The sequence below is a fragment of the Streptopelia decaocto genome (genome assembly GCF_964273445.1).
Source record: "Streptopelia decaocto genome assembly, chromosome: 4".
Lineage (NCBI taxonomy): Eukaryota > Metazoa > Chordata > Aves > Columbiformes > Columbidae > Streptopelia > Streptopelia decaocto.
This window is the reverse complement of record NC_138658.1, coordinates 38,134,788-38,161,798: the sequence shown is the minus strand read 5'-3', so window position 1 is coordinate 38,161,798 and position 27,011 is coordinate 38,134,788. Positions and strand designations below refer to the sequence as shown.

At 36.9% G+C, this 27,011-nt stretch overlaps 1 protein-coding gene across 3 annotated transcripts in view; it reads left to right on the top strand.

The window, feature by feature from the left end:
• SH3RF1 (SH3 domain containing ring finger 1) overlaps nucleotides 1-26,452 on the top strand; it is an 87,192-nt gene extending 60,740 nt beyond the window's left edge. For all 3 annotated transcript variants that reach the window (XM_082051715.1, XM_082051716.1, XM_082051717.1), the window contains exons 7-12: nucleotides 7,780-7,934; nucleotides 10,333-10,503; nucleotides 10,666-10,925; nucleotides 14,429-14,787; nucleotides 16,878-17,212; nucleotides 23,666-26,452. In XM_082051715.1, coding sequence (XP_081907841.1) covers nucleotides 7,780-7,934; nucleotides 10,333-10,503; nucleotides 10,666-10,925; nucleotides 14,429-14,787; nucleotides 16,878-17,212; nucleotides 23,666-23,834 — 1,449 coding nt within the window. In that variant the 3' untranslated portion in view covers nucleotides 23,835-26,452. The remainder of the gene's footprint in view (nucleotides 1-7,779; nucleotides 7,935-10,332; nucleotides 10,504-10,665; nucleotides 10,926-14,428; nucleotides 14,788-16,877; nucleotides 17,213-23,665) is intronic.
• Nucleotides 26,453-27,011: the final 559 nt, after the last annotated feature.

The window sequence follows — 27,011 nt, the reverse complement described above, 5'->3', positions numbered from 1 at the left end:
ACAAAAAAAGTCAACTTGAAACCACAACTGCCCGATATTTTTGTCTTACTTAATATTATCAAGATCCTCCAAAGTAAATTTAAAAACTCCACTTCCTTATAATTAAATAAGGTTATTTTAGTTGTGTGTATACCTGTGGCCTAAGGTGTAAGTTAGGTTCTTGGAGATAAATATGAAAAACTGTTGCAAATGGCCATCTTTTAAAAGAAGGAGTACATGGCAATGCTGTTTCCTTTGGACAAAGAAAATGACATTGTCTTCAAAAACGGGCAGCATTTCATTCCAAAACAATCTGAAATTCTTTATTTTGCTGTGCTTGTGGTGGAGAAGCTCTGGAATGTCCTATATCATACTGCACTTAGGAGAACCTGACTGTAACTGCAGTAAAGATTGTGGATACCAGTTTTCACAGATCTTCAAGATAACTTAATGAGTCTTTATTTTGAGCATAGGAATTCTTGAAATTTCATTGCTGTTTCAAGTGCAAGAGTTGTGCCCCTAACCTTTGGGGGATGGGGAGATAGTTGAATAATAAACCTCCACTTAGTTTAAAACAAAACAAACAACCCAAACAAAAAGCCCCAAGGCTTGATCTTCTTTACGTGTCTAATTATCCTTGCAGTCTTCTAAGGCAAGTAAAACATGATAAATAGTCTTGCTGCTAGATATGTCTGGTTTTGTTTTCAGCTTTCGCACTGGCATCATTTTACACATTTGTCTGCAAAATCAAAGGCAGAATTGTCTGTCTTCTATTATCAACTTTTTGTTGTTCCAGTAAATGCTTAGGTGTGGCTCAGTCACAGTTGAGAGGTTGCATTTTGACAGCTTTCTTTGGGACTCCAAGTGATATTCTTTTAGTCCTTAAAATTATGATGCTGTTATTTCCGGGATTATCTCTAGTACTTCTGGCATGTTAAGCACATGGTAAGCGTGTTCCAGAACTGGGTACAGTAATGCACGGTCATTTTCAGTGATGAAAATATTGATAGTATGAGCTTTTTACTTTTATCCTGTCAGTCTGATGTTTATATCTTGAGAATTTGAATCCATTCATTTGGCCTCAGTGTAGCATAGAGCTTATGTTCAACTAAATAAATTTTCATCGTCAGTAGTGATGGAATAATTGCTCTAATCCAAATAAATGTATTTCACGTTCTTTGTTCTTTGGACAGATGACCTTGTTATTGACAATTACACAGTGTGCTTTAGCCCTGCCTTATGGAGTGATGCACATTGCACTGTAGCAATGCTTTATCCTTTTATTTTTAATGACTCCTGCAATCTGTGGGTTATTTGTTCAGTCCTACTGTTGAATTTATGTTAATCTGGAATGAATTAATAATCCCCTGACATTTACATTAATATTTTTCTGTCATAGAGTGGTTGAGGTTGGAAGAGACCTCTAGAGGTCATCTAGTCTAACCTCCCTGCTCAAGTAGGGCTACCTATAGCCGGGTGGCCAGGATGGTATCAAGGTATCTTTTGAATTTCTCCAAAGATGGACTCCACAACCTCTCTGGGCAACCTATGCTAGTGTACAGTCACCATCACAGTGAAAAACTGTTTCCTGATATTCAGACTGAACCTCCTGTGTTTCAATGTGTGTTTCGCTGGGCACCACGGAAAAGAGCATGGCTCCATCATCTTCCTACCTTCCCTTCATGTACTAACATACATTGATGAGATCCCCCTGAGCCTACTCTAGGCTGAACAGTCCCAGCTCTCTCAGCCTTTTCTCATGGGAGAGATGCTCCCTTAATTATATGAATGGCCCTTTGCTGGGCGCTCCAGTACGTCCATGTCGCTCTTGAACTCGGGAGGCCAGAACCAGACAACAGACACCAGGTTTGGCCTCATCAGTGCTGAGGACAGGGGAAGAGTCTCCTCCCTTGATCTGCTGGCAAGACTCTTCCTGATGAAGCTCGGGATACCTTTGCCCTTCTTTGCCACAAGGACACATTCTTGGCATCCACCAGGAAGGACTCCTAGGTCCTTCTGCATGTGAAGTGTACATCTAATACTAGAAACAATTAACTGCTTATATACTAATCCATGTAATCTTTTATACTTCTTTCATCCCGTCCTTCAGAAAATTCCTGTGAGAACAGAACAACAAAATCAGTTTTGGAATCATTTGTGCCGTCAGGCAGAATACAAGTCTAGCTAACATATATACTGCAAGCATTGAGTAATTGGTTTGATTTGTGGCCAAGATAAGTTTTGGAGAGGATGGGGTAGGCAGCATTCAAAGCATAATTTCAAAAGTTCTGTCAGAAGTTGCCTTTTTTTTTTCCTCTCAGTAACAAACAGTTTTGTTTGTTATTAAGAATCAGTAGTTCTTTGATGCCAACATAGAAAAATACTTCATTTTGGTGTTGGTGCAGAGTCATTAAACCACCTCGGGTGCTTTAGTTGCATAAGCTTGTTCAAAAGCAATCTCACCATTGGTACCCACAGGAATTAAATTACAGTGCTAAATGCAGCATGGAGTGCAACTCCTGCCACCTGATCATCCTGTATCCTGGAGTGCTACTTTCTCTTTGTGATAACCATGTTTCTGGTTATGTTTCCAATTAGGCTTGTAATTCCCATTGAGAATGTGAATTATTCTCTACTACCCTCTTGAAAAGTCAATAACCTTCTGTACATAATGTTCTCTTTCTTCTTGACTTGTTTTCAGCATGACTAAAATACAAGCTGCTTGCTCAGGCTACAATCAGGTCGTTCCTGTGTTTGTTTGCTATGGATGATATTAGATGATGATGCAGTTTATAGTCACAGACTCTGAAGTGTATCTTTTACATACACTTTCCTCTTGCTTCGTAAACTCTTGTTTTCATTTTAGAAATGTGCAAAATGGTTCTGACAGGTCAAGGGAGAAAGGAATGTTCTTGTCTCTCTAGATGTTTCCCTTCTTGAAATACCGTCCCTGACATTTTGAGCATTAATTTTAAGCGGTGGAATAATTGTGGTGGTATGACTTAATACATCAGAAGTGGTTGGCTTGAGTCCTGCTTTTGTATAAAAATACGAATGTATTTTGTATGAAAATACAAATGCAATAAAATTAAAATATACAAATACAAATGCTTTTGTAAGCATAAACTCCTTAATTTCCCTAAGCTTCTCCCTTTATATTTTTCTTAATTTCTGAATACTAAGCAAATGACGAGGGAGTTGGATTGTAACAGAGAGAATTTCTCTTGAGTATGAAGATGGATTAATTGTATCTTGTTCCTGTCAGTCATTTTGGTGTTTACAACACTATTTAAAGTAATGGATTGTTCTATGAGAGCAAGCCATTTATACAACTTTCACTTCATGCCAAACTCGGATTAAGGGAGAAAGAAGTAATCAGAGAGGACGAGCATGATTCCCCATCAGTGAAGAAGAGAAGAATATATGCCTTCACAGTAGTCCTGAAATTATGCATCTTTGCTACATTTTAATGTCCTGAATCTAGAAGCAAAGGAAAGCTAGTGTCTTGTCTTATTTTCTGTCAGAAAGATAACTGCTGTTGTTGTTGTTAAGAGGAGATATTTTGAGCTGTCTTGGTGGGTAGCAAGTTTCTCTAAGACAGTGGAGATTACTTCCTAGCCCAAAGGAGCCTGTTAGTCTTTTGTCTGTGTTCATGTGTAGGATCACATTTTTAGTGTGTTACGTTATTTTGGGAAATATTATGGTGGTTCAAAAAATGACAATTGTATTAATTTTATTTTGTCCATAATAGTCTTTTCTAGATGCTATTTGGTACCAGATGTTGTATGAAGTAAGTAATTTGCAGTCAAAATCGCACAAATAACACTTGGGAATGAGAGTGCTTTTGTTGAGTGACCAAATACATTATCTGTTGCTTGGTTGCTTGTATCACTTAAGCAAAATTTAATTTACATTCAGAAAACCTATGACAATTTATTTTAAAGTTTTATTTTACAGCAGCAGTTCTTTAGCCTAGTTCTTTAGCCAGCAGAATTCTTTCTTTTTTTATGTTTTGAGGTTTGATTCTTTGAAATTAAGGAAGCTATGAACCAAGACAAACTTCTCACAGCTGAGGCTTTTGACTGTGATATTATCACATACATTGTTCTCTGGGACTTCAAATAGCAACTTTGCCCTTAATGCGGGCATTAATTGGTCTGCTCTTCTTAGCCACTGACATTTTTGAACCGTGTAGGTCCTTAATATATTTGAAGTTCTTCATCAAATATAAATAGCAGATGTCTAGTTCAATAGTTGTTGGGTGAAAATATGCACATGCAATTTTGTAAAGCTCATTTACCTGGAGGAAATTCTTGGATGTAATTTGAAAGGTAGTTATCTAGTGGAGGAGATCTAGTTTCCATAGATTTTGCTGAATAAACTCTTAAAGGAATTATGTGATTTGAACCATGATATGGGAAAAACAGAGACAAAATATACCACATCAAAGTTAGGGTTACATTCAAAAGCAGCAGAAGAAAAACAGAAAGTACCAACAACAGGTAACTTTCCTTCAGTCTGCCTTTACAATCTCTTGATAAGTTAAAAGCTTTTTGGACTGCAGTCGACCTAGATATCCATATTCCTATTTCTGCACATTGAATATGTTGACTTTTAAATAAAGTCTTGTTATGTGCACTGAACCAGCAGAAATAGGTGGTTTATATTTGGATGGTTTATGTTCACTTGTATGCTGAAGGTTTCAAAAATTTAAAAAAAAAAATCCCTGTTTTTTCTGGTCATATTCTCTTACCCACACACACACCAAAAAAAAAAAAATTAAAAAAAATTTGTTCTTCTATATTAAAGTCTATAAGGTAGTTTGATTTATTATTAATGAGGCACAAGCTGTGAGGGTTATAGTATACTGATGACATTTAACTCTCTTTCATGTAGTTCCAGCTGATTAACTAGTGTAACTCAGGAGGAGGTTTAAATAAGAACTCTCTTGAGTTTTAACCAACAAAAATTCAAATCAACTTTTGTTGGGAAGAGGAAGCAGCTGAAAGAAAAGATAAGGTTTTGTATGAGAAGCTTGTTCGTGATAACATATAGTTTAGGAATTTTGTTAAACACGAGCCTTAATTTGTTATCCCTCAGGGGATTTTGCAAGTCTTATATTTTTTCCTAGACCTTGTGGGAGTGAAGACAGGTAATGATTTTTTTTTCCACTGCTGTACCTTTTGTTATTCTTTGGGTGAACTGATTATTGCTCTTCAGTTGACTGATATGGGAATGTAGCCTCATTATATTTAAACTTGGTAACATGTATGAGTTTCTAGAGCATGAGTGTAGGTACTATTTGTAGTTTTTACATAAATAGAGTATAAAATTATGTAATATTTCATCTTTCATTAAAAAAATATTACTTATCTGGTGGTTTATATGCTTGAAAGTACACTTCTCTGAAAAGTAGCCATAGAAACTTTCAGTTTTCCCCCGTCAACTACCTAAAATAAAAATACTCCTACTTATTTTGATAATTATATTTTATTAAATCACATGGGGTTTGCAGATATTCTTCCACAGAACATTGAATATGGAAACCCTCAAAACTAGCTTGTGTGCTGGAGGTAGGTGTGTTTCTCAATAGCTAGAAAAAATGGTTGCATGCCAGAAAACTTCTTGAAAACTTGGCTAGAGCATTTGGATCTATTTTATCAAGTTGTAGCAGTGCAAGCTGAGGAGCGTTAGTCCTCTAAAGCCTATCAGGTAGTTTATTTAGATTTCTAAGTATTTGCCAAGTCTTCAGGAGTTTAATTGGGCGGTAGCTCACTGCAGGTTTCATTACCATAGTAATAGACACGAGGAGGGGAACAGAACCTGAATAAAGCAGAAGAAAATAGAGCTGGGAAGATGCCTTTATTGCAGCTAAAATTTCAATGTCTATTCTGTGTTCAAATGAATAAAATACAACACCCAATATTTATATCTTTGGAGTTGCTCAAAGTGTGGAATCGTGACAAGCTTGATATTGTGCATGAATAGCTTTAATTTTAAAGTTTCCAGCTAATCGTCTCCTAATGTGGATTTACAGGTTCCATCATGTATAAAGGAATCTAGATGCCTAAAAAAAATTTGAATTTATATTCTGTAGACAGGTTGCCTAAAAGGTAGATGCTCATGTTCAGCTTGGATTCAGCTAAGACATTTGTTGAAGATGACTGGGAAGGGGAAATAACTTCTGCTGTAAAGCAACTGAAAGAGAAATGTTGGTATTTTGGTATGAATTATAAATATATTTTAAAGTTTGTTAGATGGACAGTCATCTGGAATTTGAAGTAAATGCAATTGCTATTCCTGTAAATAACTAAACTATTAGTTTCAAAGCTTACAATGATATTTCTCCAACAGGTCATCTCTGCCTGTTTGGTCTTAAGAAATTGTTAAAGTACAATCAGAAAAAAACTTTACAAATAGGAATATTTCACAATATACTGTGCATTTCTGTCATAAGTAAACATGAATTTTGACTGAAAAACTGTAAGAGTTAATAAGTTTTTTCTAGATTTTAAAGCTTTTAATCATGTAGTTTTTTACTGTGTCTTGGCAGCGTAACACTAGTTCTGAGAGGTGCCTTTTTATTAACACTTTCACCAAGTGCAATGAGGTAATAGTCACACAGTGTAGAACTAAAACTTATTTTCCTATAACGATTTTGTTTAGAAAACCAAACAAAAAAAACCCAACAAGAACAACAGAAAACCACAACCACCTTTAGAAGCAGAGTATGTGAGGGGTATTAAAATGTCTTTCAATTATATTTTCCAAACTGATAATGTAATGTTGTGCATTTATATGCTGATGAAAAGCCAGGCAGTACTTCAGGACATTTTATTAATTTATATTTTTGTTATGTGGTTTTTAAACCTGAAGAGGCATGGTTTAGAGTTTTGTTTCAGTTTCAAAGGATTGCATTAAGTTCATGTTTTAAATTATTTCAGTTTTACATTTACAAATGTTGGAGGTTTTTTATTACTCTTTTGGTGTGCATTGTAACACAAATAATTATTTTTGGAAGGGGGGAAGGAAAAATTCTCCTTTTGTGAGAGACTTTTCCCAGGAGTGTCAGTACACAAGGTTCTAAAGAATTGTCTGAGGCTTTACAGAGCAGAAGGTAACAATTGCTCCATTGATTCTCAAAAGGCATAGAAGCCTGTAGGCAGGACCCCCATTATGATCTGCCTGTAAAGGAACTGTGATTTTTTTTTACTGGGGTGTTTGTTAAAGATTACCAATCTCCAGAATACTGAATTTCAAAAGCTAACTCTTTAAACTAGAAGAATAGAAGAAAGTGGTAACAATAGCTCAGTGACTATAGTCTGGTATTGTGCTCGCTTTTCTAACCCATACATCAAAAGAAAATTTCCCCCAGAAAGGGTGGTTTTGGGTGCACTGCTTCTGAGTTGTATATTATGTTTCGGCTTCAGTTTACAAAAACTATCATGTTTTGAAGTACAGTTAGCAGTAGGATGCAAAATCTACCTCCTGCAATTTTTGTCAGGTCCTATCCTAAATATGTTATAATTAGAAACAATGCTTTCTGTTTTTCCTGTGCTGAGAAGTTGCTTGTCATTTGCTTAATTAGCTGCCAAGTCTTCAAGATTTTAAACTGGAAAAGTAGAGTTACAGACAAACCTAACTCTCCAGTTCTGTAGTACCAGTAGGCAAAAGAATACTGAACTCCACTGTTTTTTTTTCGCATTTCCTTAGAATATCATACATATTTTTTTCAGCTGATTCAACTCATCAAACAATATTGATTGTCTGTTGCTATTTTTTCTGTTCCCATAAAATCAGAATATGAATCCCCCACTTCCGCCACCACCTCTCTTGTCTGCTGCGATCATTGCATCGGCCTCTGCTGGACCTCAGTCTGCAGGTGTAATGCAAAGGCCTCCATCAGGATCAGCTGACCAAATGGCACATTTAAGACCACAAACTCGTCCAAGTGTGTAAGTAAAATTGAGACTTTTTGCCAGTCAGAAAAATGGAATAAGATCAGGAACTTCACATGTGCTTATATCGTGCCAGCTGGCTGTGTTCTGCTAGAATGCCCAGAAAGCCAAGCATACAACCCAGAACAGAAGCAACAAAAGATAAATAAAGGTGATGACCCCTAGCAGCATTCATACTAAGGGATATTTATGTCTTAGGTAAATATAATCGGCTGTTACTGTGTATGGAAAGGACTTGCTTCAAAAATATAAAGTATTTATCATGCAGAAGATGAATGAATCCTCAAGTTAGTGATGAAGACTGTATAACTCACAAGTGGCAAACTCTGGAGTGAATTTATTCAATATTTTCTGTTATGTGTGGAATGAAAAGGCTATTCTTGTATGGAAAACTTATGCCAAAACACAAAAAGCGCTGTATTTCATTTAGACTGTTATATTAGCATGTCATTGTCAGACTGCTTGTGTAAGTTGCATTTGAAATTTGACTGAAGATTCTACAGTTCAGTTAATTAGTGGGTGGCAATTTGAAATGAAGGCAGAAAGCTGCTAGTTAGCATTTTGTCTTCACACTTGTAATATAAGCAAATGTGCGTCATTCTTCTGGATAAAAATATTTTATATATTAACATGTGCTGCTGACAACATCTTTCTTCTTGGAAACTTCTTTGTGTGCAGCTTGGAGAATAAGGATGATGAAAGAAAAAATAAAATTCAGGAGTGGCTGAACCATCTAATAGGACACATTTGAATAATACAGGGACCGCTTTTGTTCTGTGTCTCTATTTTTATCTTCCCACCAGGTTTCCTCCCACTCCAAAAGAGCGTTCTCCTTGTGTAGCAGGTGCATCTGGATTTGGGCTGTTCCTTTGGTGTCACGCATTTTAACACTGCTTCTTATGGATTATTGTGCTTAGTGCAGTTAATCAAGTTCCCATCTCATTTATTCCCATCCTCCATCTTCAAAGGGTTGCTCTATGTGAGGATACTAATGAAATTTGGAATGATTTAACTAAAAGGGAAGTTAATGAACACCAATTAAAGCACATCAGTTGCTTTCCCATAGAGCTTCAGTATGTGGCTTTGTAGCTGTCCCGTAAATCATGTACCTGTAAAGCCTTTTGTTGCTAATGTGTCATATGTTGTCTTTAAAGCATATTTTGGACTTGCTTTACCAGGCACCTATATTGCCTTTAAAGCATTTTTGCAGGTAATGCAAAGTTTCCTGGGTGGACAAGGAACAAAAATATAATGCAAAAAGGAGAAGCATAGAGTTAATGCTGTCATTACTGTGCAGCACAAGAGACAATTTTGATGAGAGGAGGTTTTGTAAAGCCGCATTTTTTACCTTTGGCATAAAAAGAGGAGTGGGAAAGACTGGCATTTTAAGTAATTGTGCGTGCTTTTTAAAAAAGGGGCTATTCTACCCGTCTGCCCTAGTTGATTACTTCTTGTGAAAAGTATATTCTTTTTGAGAAAATGTGATTTATAAGAATGCTATTTCCCATAGGCCTGGATCTATAATTATGTAAACATTTTTATATAAATGGTTTAAACATTTGTCTTATGTTCAAACTGTGACAGAAAATAGAACACTGTGGTGGTTAAAACAGTATCACTTTTTAATGTGATAATAGGAAATTGTGCAATCTTGTTTGAAGACTTCCCTAGGAATACTCCAGCATGCAACTGCAGGAGCTTTGGTTTTATTTTTACTACTTTTTTTTTTTTTTTTCTCCTAAGAATATATTTTTAAAAAGAAAAAATATAAAATGTTTCTGAACTCTCACTATGATTTCAGATGCACTATGTTATGCATTAATGTTGCTTAGAAGGAGAAAAGGAAATAACCTTTACAAGTGAATAACTGCTAGCTACCTTACCCATAGACTTCAAGTTCTAGTAATGTATCTTTTTTGGCACTGCAGTTGCACAGGATGATTCCAGTTTTGCACTTGGAAAAGTAGTTCTGATATTGATCTTCCACTCCCAACTAACAAAACTTCTCTGTGCTCCCCACCTCTCCCAAAAAACAAATAAGTTGACATGTTACAAAGCATAAGAGATCCCAGAAGCAGATGTAGGGAGAGAGAAGTGGGATATGCTGGAATCTGTAGCTGATAAACACCTGTTTAATTAAGTTCACTAACTTAATCTTATCAGAAGCATTGTACATTACGTTAAAGTGCAGTTAGGACGTTATTCTTAATGGTCATTGTTTCTCTTAATAATGCCATAACTTTGGTTTTAATATTTTAAGAGTATGATGGATCGACTAACACATAACTTTTTCTGCCACGCCTTCTCATCTCTGGCTGAACTTTCTGCCAGAAAACACAAGTGGTGTTTTCAATGGCTTAGGTTTATCAATTGCATCTACTTTCTTGTCTTTCAGGTATGTTGCCATATACCCTTACACACCTCGAAAAGAAGATGAACTGGAACTGCGGAAGGGAGAAATGTTCTTAGTGTTTGAACGCTGTCAAGATGGCTGGTTCAAGGGAACTTCCATGCATACAAGCAAGATCGGTGTTTTTCCTGGAAATTACGTGGCTCCAGTTACAAGGTATATTTTTATACAAGTGTCTAAACAGTTTACCTAGTTTCAAGTCTAGAATGGTTCTGTTCTTGTATTTGATGCTAAAATTGCACAATAGAAGAGCTGTGGGTTTTAGCAACTAGCTCATTTTTCAGTTGTGTTTTAGTGTTTTGCTTTTAATTTTGGCAGGACGGTGACAAGTGCATCACAAACAAAAGTTCCAGTGTCTACTGCTGGCCAAACGGGACGAGTGGTAACTATGGTCAGCCCTTCCACTGCTAGTGGGACATCTCAGAAGCTCCAGGGGAATGGCGTGGCCGTGAACTCCAGCACAGTACCCACAGCTGTGGTTTCTGCAGCGCATATCCAAACTAGTCCACAAACCAAGGTCCTTATGCACGTGACAGGACAGATGACAGTCAACCAGGCTCGCAATGCAGTTAGAACAGGTAAAAAAAAAATAAATTAAGAAAAAAATCAAGCTCTTTCTGTGTGGTACACAAACTGTAGGGTCTGTCTGGGCAAATGACTGGAGTCAGGGAATACGTAAATATGTGCTGGGTTTTTTAAAGGCAGTTTTTATGTCATTCTTTAGAGTGGAATGCTTTCTGAAATGACCATATATCTCTAAATTGTTGAATCCTTTATAATTCTCCTCTAAGCAACTGTGTGTATGTACATACTCCTATTGTTGGGAATTTATATGCAATAACTTTAGGTGGAATTTTTTTTATTCCAGCGGTATCTGGGATAGGGGCATTCTTTGAGCTTCCCCACTCATATGCAATTCATATAGTAATAAAAGTGATAAGAACATCTGAGTCATAGCTTATTTTTTTGTGTTAACTGCATAACAGCTACAGATTGCTCTAATTTAGCATTCACTTTTCAATTCTCTCCTAAAATCTTTGAAGATCTTAAGCATTCATTTCTTCTTCATTTTTAGGGCTCTGGCTCCGGGTTGGTTCTTAGGCATTCCAGTTTGTTCTCTGCAACTTCTTTCAGCTTTGACTCTGAAACACTAAGGCTATACTGGCTTCAAGATCTGTGCCATCTCTGTCATAAAAACCTGTATTTCTGACAGTTATAACTCTGCCTTTACTGTCTGGGGCAGGCCACATCATAGTGAAACATGCCTTCTTGTTATTTAAACCCAGATCTGAAAATATTGATAGTGGTGTTTTCAAGAGTTTTTGTTTACCAAATCTATGCACTCCTCTGTGGATTTGCCAGCCTAGGAAAATACCACACAACTGGAGCCTGGAGCCTAATCTATTCCAGTTGCTTCTAGGGCCTCAAAAGAAAAGAAAAAAATAGCCCATTTTAAACCATCCCAGAGTTGCCTTTGACAGCCTTAAGTTTGGAGTCTAAGATATCTTGGCTGAGAGGGTCAAGACAAAGTTTTTTTTATCATGAGATTCTTACTGGCAGAGCAGAAGAGACAGCAAAAGACGCAAGTGTTATTATCTGATATCCCCTCAAGGATGATTGTTTCTTATGGTCTCAAGATCCATGAATTAGCCCACTCCCTCTTCAGAGCCATGCATCTCCTCAAGCACCCTGTGCGTGTTCACATGTCAACACCAGGTTCCTTTTGGAGATAGGTAGGATATGTACATATATCTTAAAATATTTTGTTTCCTTAATTGGCCTCATCTTCCTCCAGCCTGATCTTAGGCTGGAACAGATGTGATAGTCCTTTGTAACGACTTTATTTTTTACCTTTGAAGATAACCAGGTGCTATTGGCAGCTGGTAAGAGAAACTAAGCAAAGCATCTGTACTTTCCTGCCTCTCAGGCACAGGAGGTTTCACTCTAAATTCTTCTTTTGAGCTCCCTGGAAGCTTGCAAGTGACAGCAGAAAGGAGAAAGCTCCTGTGGGCTCCAGAGGCCTCTCTTGCCCCTGCATCTCTGCACCGCTGTCAAGATGAATAAGCTCTTACAGTTCCATTCAGCTGGAAAACATAACAACATACTTCCCACCAAATTTTCAGGTCCAAAATGGAAAAATCAAAGGGGCTGCACTCTCTTCTTGGGGAGCTTAGCACTGAATTGCAATGTAAAGGTGTACTGTTCAGTCACAAATACAGACCTGTTCCTTATAAGGGCCTGAGAGCTGAAGCAATAATGGTTGCTTTATGTTCAAATGTTACAGAGAAGTTTGTACTCAGCATCTGAAATGTGATAATCTAGAGTTTTCCATAGAACCTTTGCTGAGTGTTCGTCTCTTGATCCGGCTTCACACGTCAATGCTGCGTTTTGCAGGGCTGTTCTTCAGTTTCGGTTTAGCTCAGGACTTCAAGGGTGCTGCTTCAAATGATCTTAGTGAGACATCGCTTGACATGATCCTCACTGAGGGATTATGTAGTGTTTGACTGAAAGAAACTGGGAAGAAAATGTATATTCTGCCTATTTCGTTGAAGGATGAACTGTATGAAAATGGGGTGACTTGAAGCATTTTTCCTACGGATTCCATCAGGGATAAGAAAACCAGAAAGCTATACCGTGCTTGTACTCCACTGATTGCATAGAAGTGTAGACATATCTTGAAGAATAGCAGCTGCTTGTAAGAAAACTGATTTTCTCTCTTGAACAAAAGGCAGTGTTAATAATTGTTTTTTACAAAAATTATCGCTGCGCTCTCCTTGTCTTCCTTTTTTGAAATCTTCGTGGTACTCAGGAAGTATCTGCTACAGGGGAAGAGGTTACATATAAAAAAATAGACATAGCATTAAATGACACTTTCTTTTTAAGAAAGAATTTGTGTTTCTTATCGTAGAGATTGTAATTGGGTGTAATACTGTAGGACTGTTACATCAAATTAGTGAACTTTGTCAGTCTTCTCTGATATACTGTTGATGCAATCTAACCAAATTACCAGGGGAATTTGTTTAGAGCAGACTAAAGAGAACATGTGCTGGAGGCTTGATTCCAGGATATCACTTGTAACAAGCCTGACAGTCTAATTAGTATCTGAAAAATCAGGGTGAATTGATACATTTGAGATGTGCTTGCACCAAGCTAGAGGGGCCCCTCATTAGATACTAAGTTTCAGAGTATTTGAAAGAAAGAGGCTGTGCAGCCCTGGGATGCTGCATTTTTCTCCATATTATTCAGGTCAGATGTCTGCACTTCATACCACTCAGTATTGCAGAGATACCCAAGCTGTTGAAATGACCCAAAAGCGTGTATGGTTGACCATATAACTATAGTGTTAATAACAATGTTGCTTCTTGGGAAGGATAAACTACACTTTGCTCTATACTTTGCAGCTAGGCTGCAGCCCAGGTTAGTGTATTCATGTCCGTGCTGTTCCACAGCTTCCAGGGTAGATGTTCCTTTTATTTCACAGGGGTATGAGCAAATCCACTTCTGTATTTAAACATCCCAAGAGACAGTAGCTTACGTTTTCAGAGAAACCGCTCATAGCAGTAATTGCCACTGTACTTATTGTTTGAAAGACCAACTAAATCTGTTGTGGATTTTGTGAATAGTTTAGGGAAAACAATCCAATTATATTTTTAGCAGCTTCTGTAAGGAGTGCTTGTGCCTACATTGTTTTATGTGCCCTGACAACTACACAGCAAATTAAAAGGAACAAACAAGTTCCAGGCAGGATTTAGCTAGCTCTTACGAACTAAAATGTAATCTTCACTTTGCATCTCTATCTGCATGTGAAGCATTTTACTTGGCAGCTTGGATTTCTTCACGGTAGTTGCAGTGCTGTTATTTTTCTGTTGTATACTGGTGCAAGTAGTGTGGCATACACTACTTCTTCATTCTGGCGAGATAAATTTGATGCTGTGAAATATGTTGTTATAGTAATATAAATTGAAATTATGAAGGTAGAAAGGAAGCTTCTTATGACTGATTAGCTATAACGCAGTCACTACCTCATTTTTTGTGTCTTGTGAAAAAATGAACTCTCTCACATTTTATTCTTTTGTTCTAGTTGCCGCACACAGCCAAGAAAGACCTACAGCAGCAGTCACACCCATACAAGCACAGAGTCCAACATGCCTTATTCCTGCAGCTGTGATCATTCCCCACCACTCTGTTGCCTCCCAGCAGCTCCAGCCACAGCTTCCAAATACTGCTGCTTACGTCACGTCTGTGAATGTGAACCGCTCAGCCATCCCACTGGCATGTGCAGCAGCTTCTTTGAATTCTCCCAACATTGCTGCTTCATCTTTGGAGGGGGATATGAGTGGGAGAACTGTAAACACTCACCCTGGAGCTCCTGCATCTCCAGAGAGTGCTTTAGCAGCTGCTGGAAATGCTGCTGTCAGTAAAGCAGACAAGGATGGCAAAGTGAGTAGAGGATAAAATCACTCCTTTGAATTATCACATTTTAATTGGGCAAACTTTTAAGAGATCCGTATTTTTTTCTTAGATTTGCTGAATAACAGCATTGCAAGGTTTTTAAGACTGAACCTGAACTCAGGCAGCCATTTTGTGACTTCAGCTATGGGAAAATTTATTCTTGGCCATACAAGAATAATTTAGGATAAAATCCAGAGCAGACCTTGGAGAAGGGTTAAAAGAGGGTAGCAGGTTCATGCCTTAAGTAGAATAAACAAAAGGTGAATGGATAAAGTTCAGAAGAACTATTAGATTGACTGTTGGAATTTTAAGTATTTTGTTTTTCTTTACCTGCATTCAATTTCCTGAGTGCTTTACAAAGTTGTATGGTTAGCAAATGTTACCAGTAAGTATCCCTAAGTACACTAATAAACCTGTAATGCAAAAACACCACCAACAAACAAAACCCCAAAGCACCCAACCAAAAAACTACTACAAACTTGCAGAAACATAAGAAATTCAGTCTAGTAAAATAAACCTAATGTTTACTGAAAATCAGTGTTCTTTTAGGTTGTTTGTCTTATTAAACAGACACACTGAGAGATTATGAAAAACACGTTACCAGCAATGTTTATTGGCCAAAGAGAAGAATGTAACCCTGTCTTTTCTAAATGTAGATCAGTAGAGTCTGTAGTGATTCTGATTTCCTTCCTGCTATTTGAAGTATTTTCCTCTCTGTTTAAACTCATTCTCACTGTCCAACAAGCCCTGTAACTGTTATATTGTAGGCAGAAGCACTCCTCCAGCTTTCTAACTGGTTTTGTTTTACAACTGTGGTGCAGTTAGAAAGATTTTTTTTTTTTGTCCTTTTGATAATTTTCTTTACATCTCAAATGTTTTATACTTTACTACTTTTTACCCACATGCACTCCTTAATTAAGTTTGTGAAGGTTTTAATCATAGGCTGTACAAGAATCTCACCCCCTTTTAAATTATTTTTGTTGATTATTGTTGAATGGAGGTACCTAGAACTTCATTTTTCAGTTACTTTAGCCATAGCCACTGAAATCAGACTGAGCTGCCCTTTCGCAGGGCTTTTAGAAAATTTATTTATAGTTTAAGGTTAAAGATGCTAACATATGTGAACTATGTTAATTTGAGTTTCTCGTTTTCTTTCACATTTGCTAGACAGCAGTTCTTTGCTGAAATAGCTTTAAGTTGCTGGAGACTTGGAAGAAGGGCAGGGGATTTTTCATTCACAGTTCACCAATTCCACTGAATCTCAAACTACAATAAAAATATCACATCGGTCGTGCTTTTCTCTTTCTTTAGTTAAGTAGCTTATTTTTGTCTCCAGGGCTTACAATCTGGCACCTCTCATAAGCACGAAATTCACTCAGTCAAAGGGTTGGTAAGAAGATCACTGCCACACCCCTTAAAAAAAAATACAAGAAACACAAAAGCTACTTAAATAATTCTCTTCAGGGTAAGTAATAGTCTTCAGGGATTCCTGTCTGGACAAGCAAAAAGTATGTTTACAATTCTTCCCTCTAGCAAAGTAGCAAAACACAATACATTCCCCTTATGGCAAATTTCTGTTAAATCATGAAGGTCTTCCTTACTGAGGGAGGATAAATAAAAGACACTTACCTAAACAGCAGCCCCCAGGGCAGACTTTTTTCCCTGCTTGGTTTGCAATTACTCTTTATGCCTTCCTAGAAACTTCCCATGTTAACAAATGTTTTACTTCATAGATTCCTGTTGTGGGAATCTAACTCCTCACTCCTTTTTCTAGACAACCTTTTGGGCCAGTGCATTGGCTTTTAAGGTAGAGAACTAAGAGAAAGGACTTTTAACTAAGAGAAAGGACTTAGCCAGTTTATGGTCTACATGGCATCGTGTTTTCCTCTTCAGAGTTTTAATAATTATCTTTCTCTTTTATCATGTTCATAATTATCTTTTGTAATGTGTACATTCTCTAATATCTCCTCATAATTTACCACGTCCTGTCTGATTGCGATGGCATCTGTCAGAAGGAGGTGTTTGACTCTTAACTGGAAACTTTTGTTCTAAAATGAGTCACTGCCTTTGGTTTACAGAAAGAAAAAAAAGGTTTGCTGAAACTGCTTTCTGGAGCATCCACTAAACGCAAGCCCCGATTGTCACCTCCAGCATCACCAACGCTGGAAGCTGAGCAAGCAGCCGCAGAGCTAGCACTGCAAGGTGCAGTCGGGCCAGAGGTTCTGTCAGCAGGAGGTCACAGCAAGGCTGGATCTTGTCCCACCGACAGCGAGGTCTCAGGGCCGGCACAGGACGCTCTGCATCGGAAAACAAGTGCCCTGGATTCCTCTATTCCAATCGCGCCGCCGCCTCGGCAGCCTTGCTCATCTCTGGGTCCAGTCCTGAACGAATCCAGGCCTCTTGTCTGTGAAAGGTAAATTACGCAACATTGCTAGACTCAGGAAAACCAAAAAAAAAAAAAAATCTAGTCTCTGACATTTGCAGTGTCTATTAGAACTGCTTAAAAATGCTAAGATTTTATAGCAAAATGAAACTTCTTTTTAACAATGCTCTATATGCTTTTCAACCAACACTCATGTTTATGTTTGTTTACTTTTTGTGTTACTCTGAGGCTTTGAAATGAATAAACACTCTAATACGGTGATCACAGGCCTGGTATGAGAACTGACGTAGATAAAATAGGCTTCCTATTTAGCAAAACATAAACACATTATAATATTGCATTCATGAGTATCAGGTTTAAGATTATTAGCAGTACATAATTGTGAACCTATATGTACGGTGAATGAGATAGTTATCTATTGGTACACTTGATATGTGATTTCTTGAGATGTTGCAAAGATACTTTTATTACCTGAATGCCCTGTTACTGTGCACTCCACGTAGCCAGCTGTAGGGCAGCCTCTGGCAAGTGAGCCTGAAAAACACACAGTCACCTGGGCTCTGAAATGGCCAGGCAGTTGCTTTAAAATTCTGTCATTTTTGCTTTGTGTTCACCTATTATTTTCAAATTTCCAAGTCCTCAGCAGATTGCACAGACTGTTAAGGAAGTGGCAGTTTTCTGACTATTGTCTCTTTATTATTCCTGGTAATAGACAAGCAACATGATGAGTTTCATAGGATTTCTTCTGCAGTAGCTACAGGATTCTGTGGTGTACAGAAGAAAAATAGTGGAGTTGCAATGTTAACAGCTCTAGGACTGAACGGATTCATGCTGACTGTTGTAGGCTTTGTTCCGATACTATTAACACATGATGTGTCAGCATACTGTTAGATTTCCAGAAGCCCCTTGATCTTCAGCTACATCTATGTATTAAGAGCCAGACAGTGTATGTTTCTACTTCGTCTTTTATTTGACTTACCTTCAATGTTTTTAAAAGATTATTACTGCTTCTATGCATTTTCCTAGCAGAAAATGACTATTTCCTACTGAATTTCTGAAGTAGGTCTACACTTACAGATGAAAAATAAAAACTGACAGACTTTTCTTTAAGAATAACATAATTTATTTTCACATTATCTTAAGTCTGTTTGGCATGGTAATATGTTTGTATGCTTAGAGTGTGAAAATAGTATCAAATTCATTCTGGCATGACCAGCTGATATTTGTGCAAAGCAATTTGTAGCTTCAAAAAAAGTAATTTTTTCACTTCTGTGATGGAGATATTTTTTTTTCCTCAGAACAACTTACAGAAAATGATGCTGTATGTTTTTATTGATCTAGTAATAACATACACTCAAACATTCTTTTTACTATATCTCTGTATCCTTACTGTTATTTAAGTAATTGCTACCAGACAAGTACTACCATAAGATCACTCTCTGCGGTATTCAAGCAGTGTATTTAAATAGAATTTCATCTGGGTTCTCTTTTTCCTTTTCAGGGCAGGGTTAACACTTTTTTTTCATGCTGATGTGCTCTTGTGATGTTTCCATTTCTTTAGGCTGAACTGCTTAAAATGTGTTGCTTAATAATACTTACCACTTACATTGTAGTCAGTATCTTCAAAGTAATTTATAAGCATCAATTAATCTTCATCAGTCTGTAAGAAGAGGTGGGTAAGAAACACACTGATGATGCAATAGTGTCTGCAGTGAAAATTTGGGGTTGAGGAGGAAAACATTCATGACGATAAGCTCATCAAAAAACTGAAGAACAGAGGAATCTCCTGCTAAGATTATTCTGCTCTCAGGTGTCACACAGGCTACAGCCTGTTTGGAAAAAGAAATGGTGTGCTATCTGTTCTGACTCTGGCTTCGTAGTATAATTATTAGTGTCCAGGTTTTATCTTCAAAGATGACTGGAGGATTTAGGAGTCAGGTTCTTCTGAGTATTCTGCATTAATTAGGAGCAAAGTAGCTGGCTCAACTCTGGATGGCACTTGAAAATGTTCCTGGTTTTGGATACAGAGTTTTCCCCAAAGTCCTTCCTTCAAGACACAGTAGCAAATTCTTATTCCAGTCTCACTGTTTCTTCATTCACGAGAATTGCAGGTTGTCTTGGAGTGCCTCTTTCTTGTATGTTCTACAGAAAATTGGAAGTAAAAATTACGAACTTGTTACCAGTCATTCAGAATAAATGCGTGGACGTTTGATTTGTTTGATAGCAAACAAGCTCTTTGTGTCATGAATTTGCAGATGTATACTTAATACTGGTGGACATTTCTCTAAAGGAAGGGAAGATGATGACATTCCCTTCTATCTTACTATTGCAGATCTCCTCTGTAGCAAACCAGTAATTTAGTTCCATTTCTATATCCACTTCTCCCCTGTGAACTAGGCCATTTGCTCACTGTGGTCCATGGTCCTTCATATCTTCCTCGTACAGAGGGAACAGAGAAGTTAAAAAGAAATTTCAGCCAAGCCTTGCTTCCAGTTTGGAGAATTCCTGTCACCTGAGATGTTTCAGTGGTGTTCAGTTGTTTCTTCTGATTCTTCAGCCAAGACACAAGTTGTCGTGGGGTGTTGTGATTTCTTGTATTGATGCGGCACTGACGGGGCCAAGGATCACTGTCTTTTCGTTAAAAAGATAGACCCAAATCCGTGCAGTTCCTGGGGGAGCCATGTTATGCTATGAAATCAGAGTAATTTGTTTATCTAAGTGTTTTAGTTTTTTCCATGTCAAGAGATAGAATAATATTTCAAGTTTTTTTTCATGAGCTCTCTCTTTTAGAGGGAAACATTGATCAAATAGCCTCAAGTTTTACAGTAAATATACAACACCATAATAATAAACTTGCCAGCACCCCACAGTGGTATTAAAGACCTGAAGTTGAACCTAAATCCACAGCACTGCATATCCCAAACTATCATATGAATCCTTCATCCAGTCACAGTGAAGCACAGCAGTAGTTTAGTTCTGTGATTAAAGAGACCTGAAGTCATTTTATCCACCACAAACTGGCTGGTGTTAACATCTGCTTCCAGTGAGCAGGCCAGTGGCTTTAGAGGGCAGCAGGTTTTATTGCATCTGGCAGCATTTAGTGCCATTAATTAAATGCTGGGAATCAGTCTGCCCTACATGGGTGTTGAGTATCTGTAGGAGTCAAGGCACCTGCTCCACAGGCAAGAGAGCTGCACAACAGCGGGGCATGGGCGACCTGAAAAGTAAAAGTCAGAATGTAGGAAAAACTAAAGCAAGAAGTTGAATAATAAGTCTGAATTTAAATTGTGTAGTAATAGTAATTCCAACTTTCTGTGTTTTCCTCAGCTAAAATTTTCTGCGTGTTAGAAAATATTTTTATCCACTCGGTGATCAGGAAAACCACACATAATTGTCCAAAAATCAACTGAAAATGGGTGGGAAGTATTTTGTGTCTAGTGAAACAGAGCAATGAAGAAAGGGAGAAACACATGAAAGATAATATTTTTCATGCTGCTGAAAAGCGTGAGAAATGCCAATATTAAAAATGAAAAGTAGAATGAAGAAACGTGAAGAGAGACACATTAGGGATATTAGGAAAGGACTGATGGCAAATATAGTGGCTGCTTCTGGGAAGCCAAAGCACTTTTATTTTGATAATATGAATATTTTATCACTAGCCGATGACAAAGCATTAGGCTAATATTTTGAAAATTAACAAAAATACTGTAAGACAGTCAAAGAAAACAGAAAGAAGAAAATTCACACTGTGCAGTTGAGGCATATGTAAAATATTATAGGTTAGGCGATTACAAAAGATCTGCAAATTTGACCTTCAGACACTGGAAACATTGCAAATACTAAATAGGAAGATAAACAAGGAAGTGTCTTGGAAGATTGGAACATGTCAGAATGAACATTGTTTTCCAAAACATAGGTCATGCTTAGTAAATGTGATTATTTTACTCCAGGGACCTGGCAATGAACCTCTGAGCTGAAGCATAAGCTTTTTACTCTGCATGAAATCGGTAGTTTTGGCAATATGTTGTAGATGATGAAATGGGTAATGGAAAAATAGTTTTTGTTCCGTAGCTGATCAAAGCTGATCTGAATAGAAAGCTGTGTGAATGTGTGATGAGTCTGGATCTGATCACCTCTATTTGGGCAAATAGAATTCGTAAAATTTGGCATAAAATTTGATGGTTTGTCTTGACAAAATAAGGAGGTGTCATTTAAAGGTGCAAAGCCTGATGGGTTTCTTATTAAACATGGAAGAATATAGTAAAATAGCATTTTAACACCAGGAGTTTTGTGCTTTGTTTTAGACATTAGATTACAAGATGGATATCAAAATAGTTGGAAAGCTTAAAAATTAACAAGAAGGGCAGAATTACTGCAGTGTTGATGAGTTCAAAACTGCACGGGAAGCTCAGGAGAAGAGTATTTCTGCACAAGCTGGTGATCCCATAGGGAGGGCAAAGAAAAGATGGGTTTTTGCAAAGCTGTTGGTTTGAACTCTGAGAAGGCAGCAGCAGAAGCAGGTAGGGCAAGAACAGACTGGTCTGTGGATTCAGGAGGCAGAGGTTACTGACAGGCAGCATGAGAAACCAAAGCCAAGCTTGTTTCAAGTCAGTTGTTTACAGGGCAGCATTTGACAGAATGCAAGGTATGTAAGTCAGGTGTTCTTTCTTGAAACCCCTTTTTTAACAGGCTTTCTTCTGCATAGAAGTAGTGCCATGTGTGTGTTATTTAGTGTGCCAGTTTAATTTTCAGCCTGAAAGCAACCTGTTTATTAAAATAGTAGAATTCTTCATAGCTTTATTGCAGTTCTTTATCTTTGGTATATTGTCCTGCCTGAGTAGAGGCTATTGTTTTATCTCAAGTAGTTTACAGTCTTAATTAAACTTGCAGTCTATTAAAAGTGTTGGCTTCTTATGTCCTAAGTTGGCATTAAAACCCAAGCTGCCCACAGCAGAAATTAGCGTGGCATCTGCCATGCTGCCTAGTTTGAATGAGGAGCATTCTGAAGCTGTACACTAATAAATCTTGTAATTGGCTTGGTAACGTCTATGAAGCATGAATCTCATAATTCCAGTGCTCTGAAATCTAAGAATTGTCATAACTGAAATAAAGTCGTAGCTTATAAGTCACTAATAAATAATATTTGACAACTGATTAAGTCCTAATATGATTTGGTATACATGGATTTCCTAAGAGACTTTAATTATTTACACAGTGCTGCTACTCTTTTCTGAATACTTTTAACTGTATGGAGAGACTTTTTTGGGTTTTGTGTTCTTAAGCAAAATGTCTTTCTCTGTTTCAGTATTGCAGAATTAACTTGTATTATTATGTGTATTGAACTACAGCTGGTATTCCATGCTTTGCTGGAAGTATACTGTTATTTTGTGTTTTCATCAGATTGTTAATTTATTATCTTAATCTATTAAAATAAGAAAATCTTTTAAGATTATTAAGACAATAACCCAAATCTAGTAAGTAATACGTAATCTTCATCAGTGCAAAGTGAAATGAGCGGATTTTAACTGGAAATTAGATTTTGTCCAGCAGATCTCCTAGCACTGCATTTAAGGCTCTTAACCTTAAAAGCTTTCGAATTCTACAGTCAGACATGGATTCTATTTGATTTCAACATGCAGATGTTATTGGTTGCATAACTAGACACTGAGTTTTAAGAAGCTGACACAATTGTCTACAGAGCTGTAACACCTACATTTTAGGTTTATGTGAACTCAGACTATGATAGAAGAGATTGAGTGGTGTTATGCATGTCTAAAAATAGAGGTAGAAGAGTGTAGCCTCTTTTTAATGTGCTCATATTTGAAAAGTGTGGAAAACTGATTTTTTTTTTTTGTATCAGGTGCTTAAGAAAATTGTTGAGTTGAACACTTTTAAAAATGTTTATTTTTAATATGGTAGAACAAAAATTGCACAACTGTGTTCAAATAAGATGGCATGCATTCTATCCTGAAAAGCTTATAAGATAAACAAAAGCAATTTAAAACAGCAATGCAAATTAATAGGTTTTGTTAGTTGCTTATTTTTGTTCTGTTGCTTTTCTTAAGATCCTTCCCTGGGATAGCATCACACTAAACATAGCATACACTTGGAAAATTTTGCCAAGTTACTGCTCTGAATGCTGTGATCATTGTTGAGTCATGCTGGCTGGAAGAGTCTGCAAATTTATATCCACAAATATCTTTACAATTTTCTCCTGTTATTTAACCATTTTATGTATTTTTACAGGAATCTGGGTGAAAAAATACCTACTTGATAGGAGATGCATACATTTGAATTATATTCATTATGTTGCTGTTGTTGTTTTCTGTTTAAGTTGTACTTAACTTTTAAGTTATGTACTCAGCAAATGGTTCTAGGCAGTTCTCTGTTTTGATAAATTGTAACATGCACAGAAATATTTTTAAAAGCATTGCTTTAAAAAAAAAAAGAAGCTAAATTAAGGTGTCTTTTCCTATTACACAGGTACAGGGTTGTGGTATCCTACCCTCCTCAGAGTGAAGCAGAACTTGAACTGAAGGAAGGTGACATTGTTTTTGTACACAAAAAACGCGAGGATGGCTGGTTCAAAGGCACTCTGCAGCGAAATGGAAAAACGGGCCTTTTCCCCGGCAGCTTTGTAGAGAACATTTGAGAAGATTCATCCCAAGAGCTTCAGATCCTACTGTACTGTACAATAGCACAAATATTTTACCAGAAAAAGCACAGTCATAAAATATTTTCAAATGACTGTAATGTAAACAGAAATCTACATATTTTTACAGTGTCTATAGCACAATTACACCAGCGAACAAGGAAGATGAAGGCATCTGCTGGTTTTATCCCTTTGGATTCTTAAGTGTGATGTGTGCCTTGTACTGTCTGATTTATTATATAGAGGAACTTTTTTTCCCCCAAGTATGTTACATAAATGAACAATTGTTTACAAGGCTGTAACTAATTTATTCTTGTTTTTTTTAAAACTTGAATTTTGTGTAATAGCTAAAATTCTTGTGACTATGATTTTAACAAATTATTAATTTATGAAAGAAAAACTAAGGGGAAGCTGGATTCTCTCCTTATGAGCAAGCAATTATATCTGATAAAGAGCCTCCCATTTATCCTCTGGACATTTTTCCCCTGCTGTGTCTGACAGTGGAGTAAGTCTCTGTTTTATGAGTTAATGTTGAGTGCTGGTGATGTGGCGTCAAATAGAATTTGCCAAGTGGGGAAAAAAATGTGTATGTTGTTCCTTGGACAGAGAAAAAAAAAAAAAAAGAAAAAAACTCAGTGGTCTTCTTGAGTCTAGTTCTGCTTCTTCATAAATCACCCAAGTAGAGCAATGTTTCCAGGAGGCAAAGATGTATTTGAACAAATGAATGAATTCACCATCTCAAGGTTAGGATCATCTCAAGGTTAGGAAGGAGGAAATTTAGGAGTGCCAATAAGAAATTCCCTATACCTTCTGTTTATGTAAGAACTTGGCTATTTGAACAAAGCTTAGCTTTGTATATTGGGCCAGTTCTTTGGGCATTTAGCGCTCAGGATCCAACAAAATGGAAAGGAATGTTAAAGCCCAACACTTAGAATAATGATATCTTGCAAATATCTGTTTGATAAGACTGAATTTAAAAATAAAGTTATAAGTTGTAGTAAATGTCTAAAAATGCCGAAAAAGTGTAATTTTGCTGTGTTTTCTTCTCAAACTGATCTGCATGGCCAAGAGATGTTTTAAAATGTCTGAGCAATAGTGGTGGTAAGTGATGCACTTGTGTTAAAGTAAAAGGCTGTATGAAACACTGTGAAAACTTTACTAACTTCTTAACCATTGCTACTTTGCTATGTTCTGACCATTTATTTGTCTTGCATGTGTTACTCAATTCTTGCAGTAATATGACTGTGCATGGTTGGCATTTTCCATTCCGGTTTCCTGTTGCTGGATTATTTGGCTCTGGAAGTTTCCCAAAAGCCACTTGACCAAAACTAGTGAGCAACTCGCCTTCAACCAGAGGAGGTGTCCAGTGTTTAAATCATTGATAGAATATTTTAATGTCCTTGCAGCTGGTGGATAGAACGAATGCAGCCTGCAAGAAAAGTGCTTTTAGTCTTTCAGGGTTTTGTTAAAAATTTGACACTGGTGAACACACACGCTACTCAGCTGAACTTGTTTTGTATTCTTATTTTATTATGTGATTATAGCAGTTTAGTGGTCATTTTTGCAAGACACTGAGCACCGTCATCTCCAGTTAAATCTGATGTAATTTGGCTGTTATTCAGCACTTTACAAAGGGAAGCCAGTAATGTGATTCAGTGTCACACAGTACACAGAAAGTGATGAAAAAGTACACAGCGATGTGTTAAATCCTTATAATTTTTTTGAAGTTATAAATTGAAAATATAAAACGTTAATGAAAGGATTTCTTGCAATATCAGGTAGTATAATGATGGTCTTAAAAATAAGAAAAAATATATCTATAAATATATATAGTTGGACATGACAGCATTCCCGAATTAACCATCTCTCTGAAACACTGTATAATTCAGTTTTTGCATTTTTAAATATGTTTAAATAGTTTACTTGAATATTCATGTAATATATAAAAGTTTTGTGAAATGAATTTTAGTTAGAAAGAAGCTGATATCAGCTTTTGTCAGCATAAATTGGCACTAGTGTGTCATAATATCCTTATTTTGGAAAATTTAGTGCATTTTATATTAAAGACTACTAAAGGTTAATTTTTTTCTATCTCTACTCTCCATATTTTAAACTAAGTGACTAAGGTACCTCTATTAATAGAATTTAATGGTGTAAAGTCAGTTAAAAATCAGCTGTTAATCCAATAGTTCTGTTAGATGGCATACATTTTTAATTGATTTTTTTAACATTAAGTAAATGTTTGTAAAAAGGGCTTTTTACATAGCAGTACAACAATGACAAAAATGCAGTTTCTCATGCCTTTTTGTGATCTTTTATCGATTATTTTTTGGTTTTGGCTGGGATTAATTCAGTGTACAAACAGACAAACCCTGTGCATTTGCTTTGTGTAATTCCATAAAAAATTTTGTAAGGTATTTTATATCTATGTTTGAAGTCCAGTGAATGTTAAGTGTTGATTTACTATGTTAAACTTCCAATCCTAATAAATATTTTCTTAGCAAACAGCTAAAACAAAATGTGTATACAAACATTAAACATAAATTACTTGTAAAGAATTTGCCAATAAAATTACCTGAACTGAATTTCAGAATTCATAGGAGGATATTTCTGCTCATAGAGAAAAAGTCTTCAGATTCCATAGCACTAGAAGTTGGGAAAGTTGAATATAATGCAAAAACTGTAGAGAGAACTGAGGATCTCATCTCCTTCGTTCTGCAAGTAGCTTCGGAAGAGGTAGGTAACTTCCATCTCAGCCTGATCATGACTGACTAGCTTGGTCTTGTCAACAGCATATCAGGTGCAGCAGAGCTGTAAAGTGCTTTTCCTAGAGGAAGAAGCGTCTGGTGTAGTGGATGCACCGTGTATATATTGAGAGAGAGTCCCCAGCCCTGCAGGTAAGAAACATCTACCCAATCTTTCTCTGAGGGCAAAACTGGTGGTGAGAAACTCGTTTGCCCTGAAGAAGTTTGCTGCCTGTGACTAGGCAGTAACTGCCTGACTGGGAGATATTCCTGATTTGAATGTGGTTACGTGTCTACTATGTATGTGTGGCTGCTGGGAAAATGGTAGAAAGTTAATCCTAAAAGTGTTTGCAAAAGTGTTTAGGGTCTGTAAATGTTTCAGCTACTGTTAATAGGCTCCTTGTTAGTTAAGACTGACCAGGGCCTAGATTCT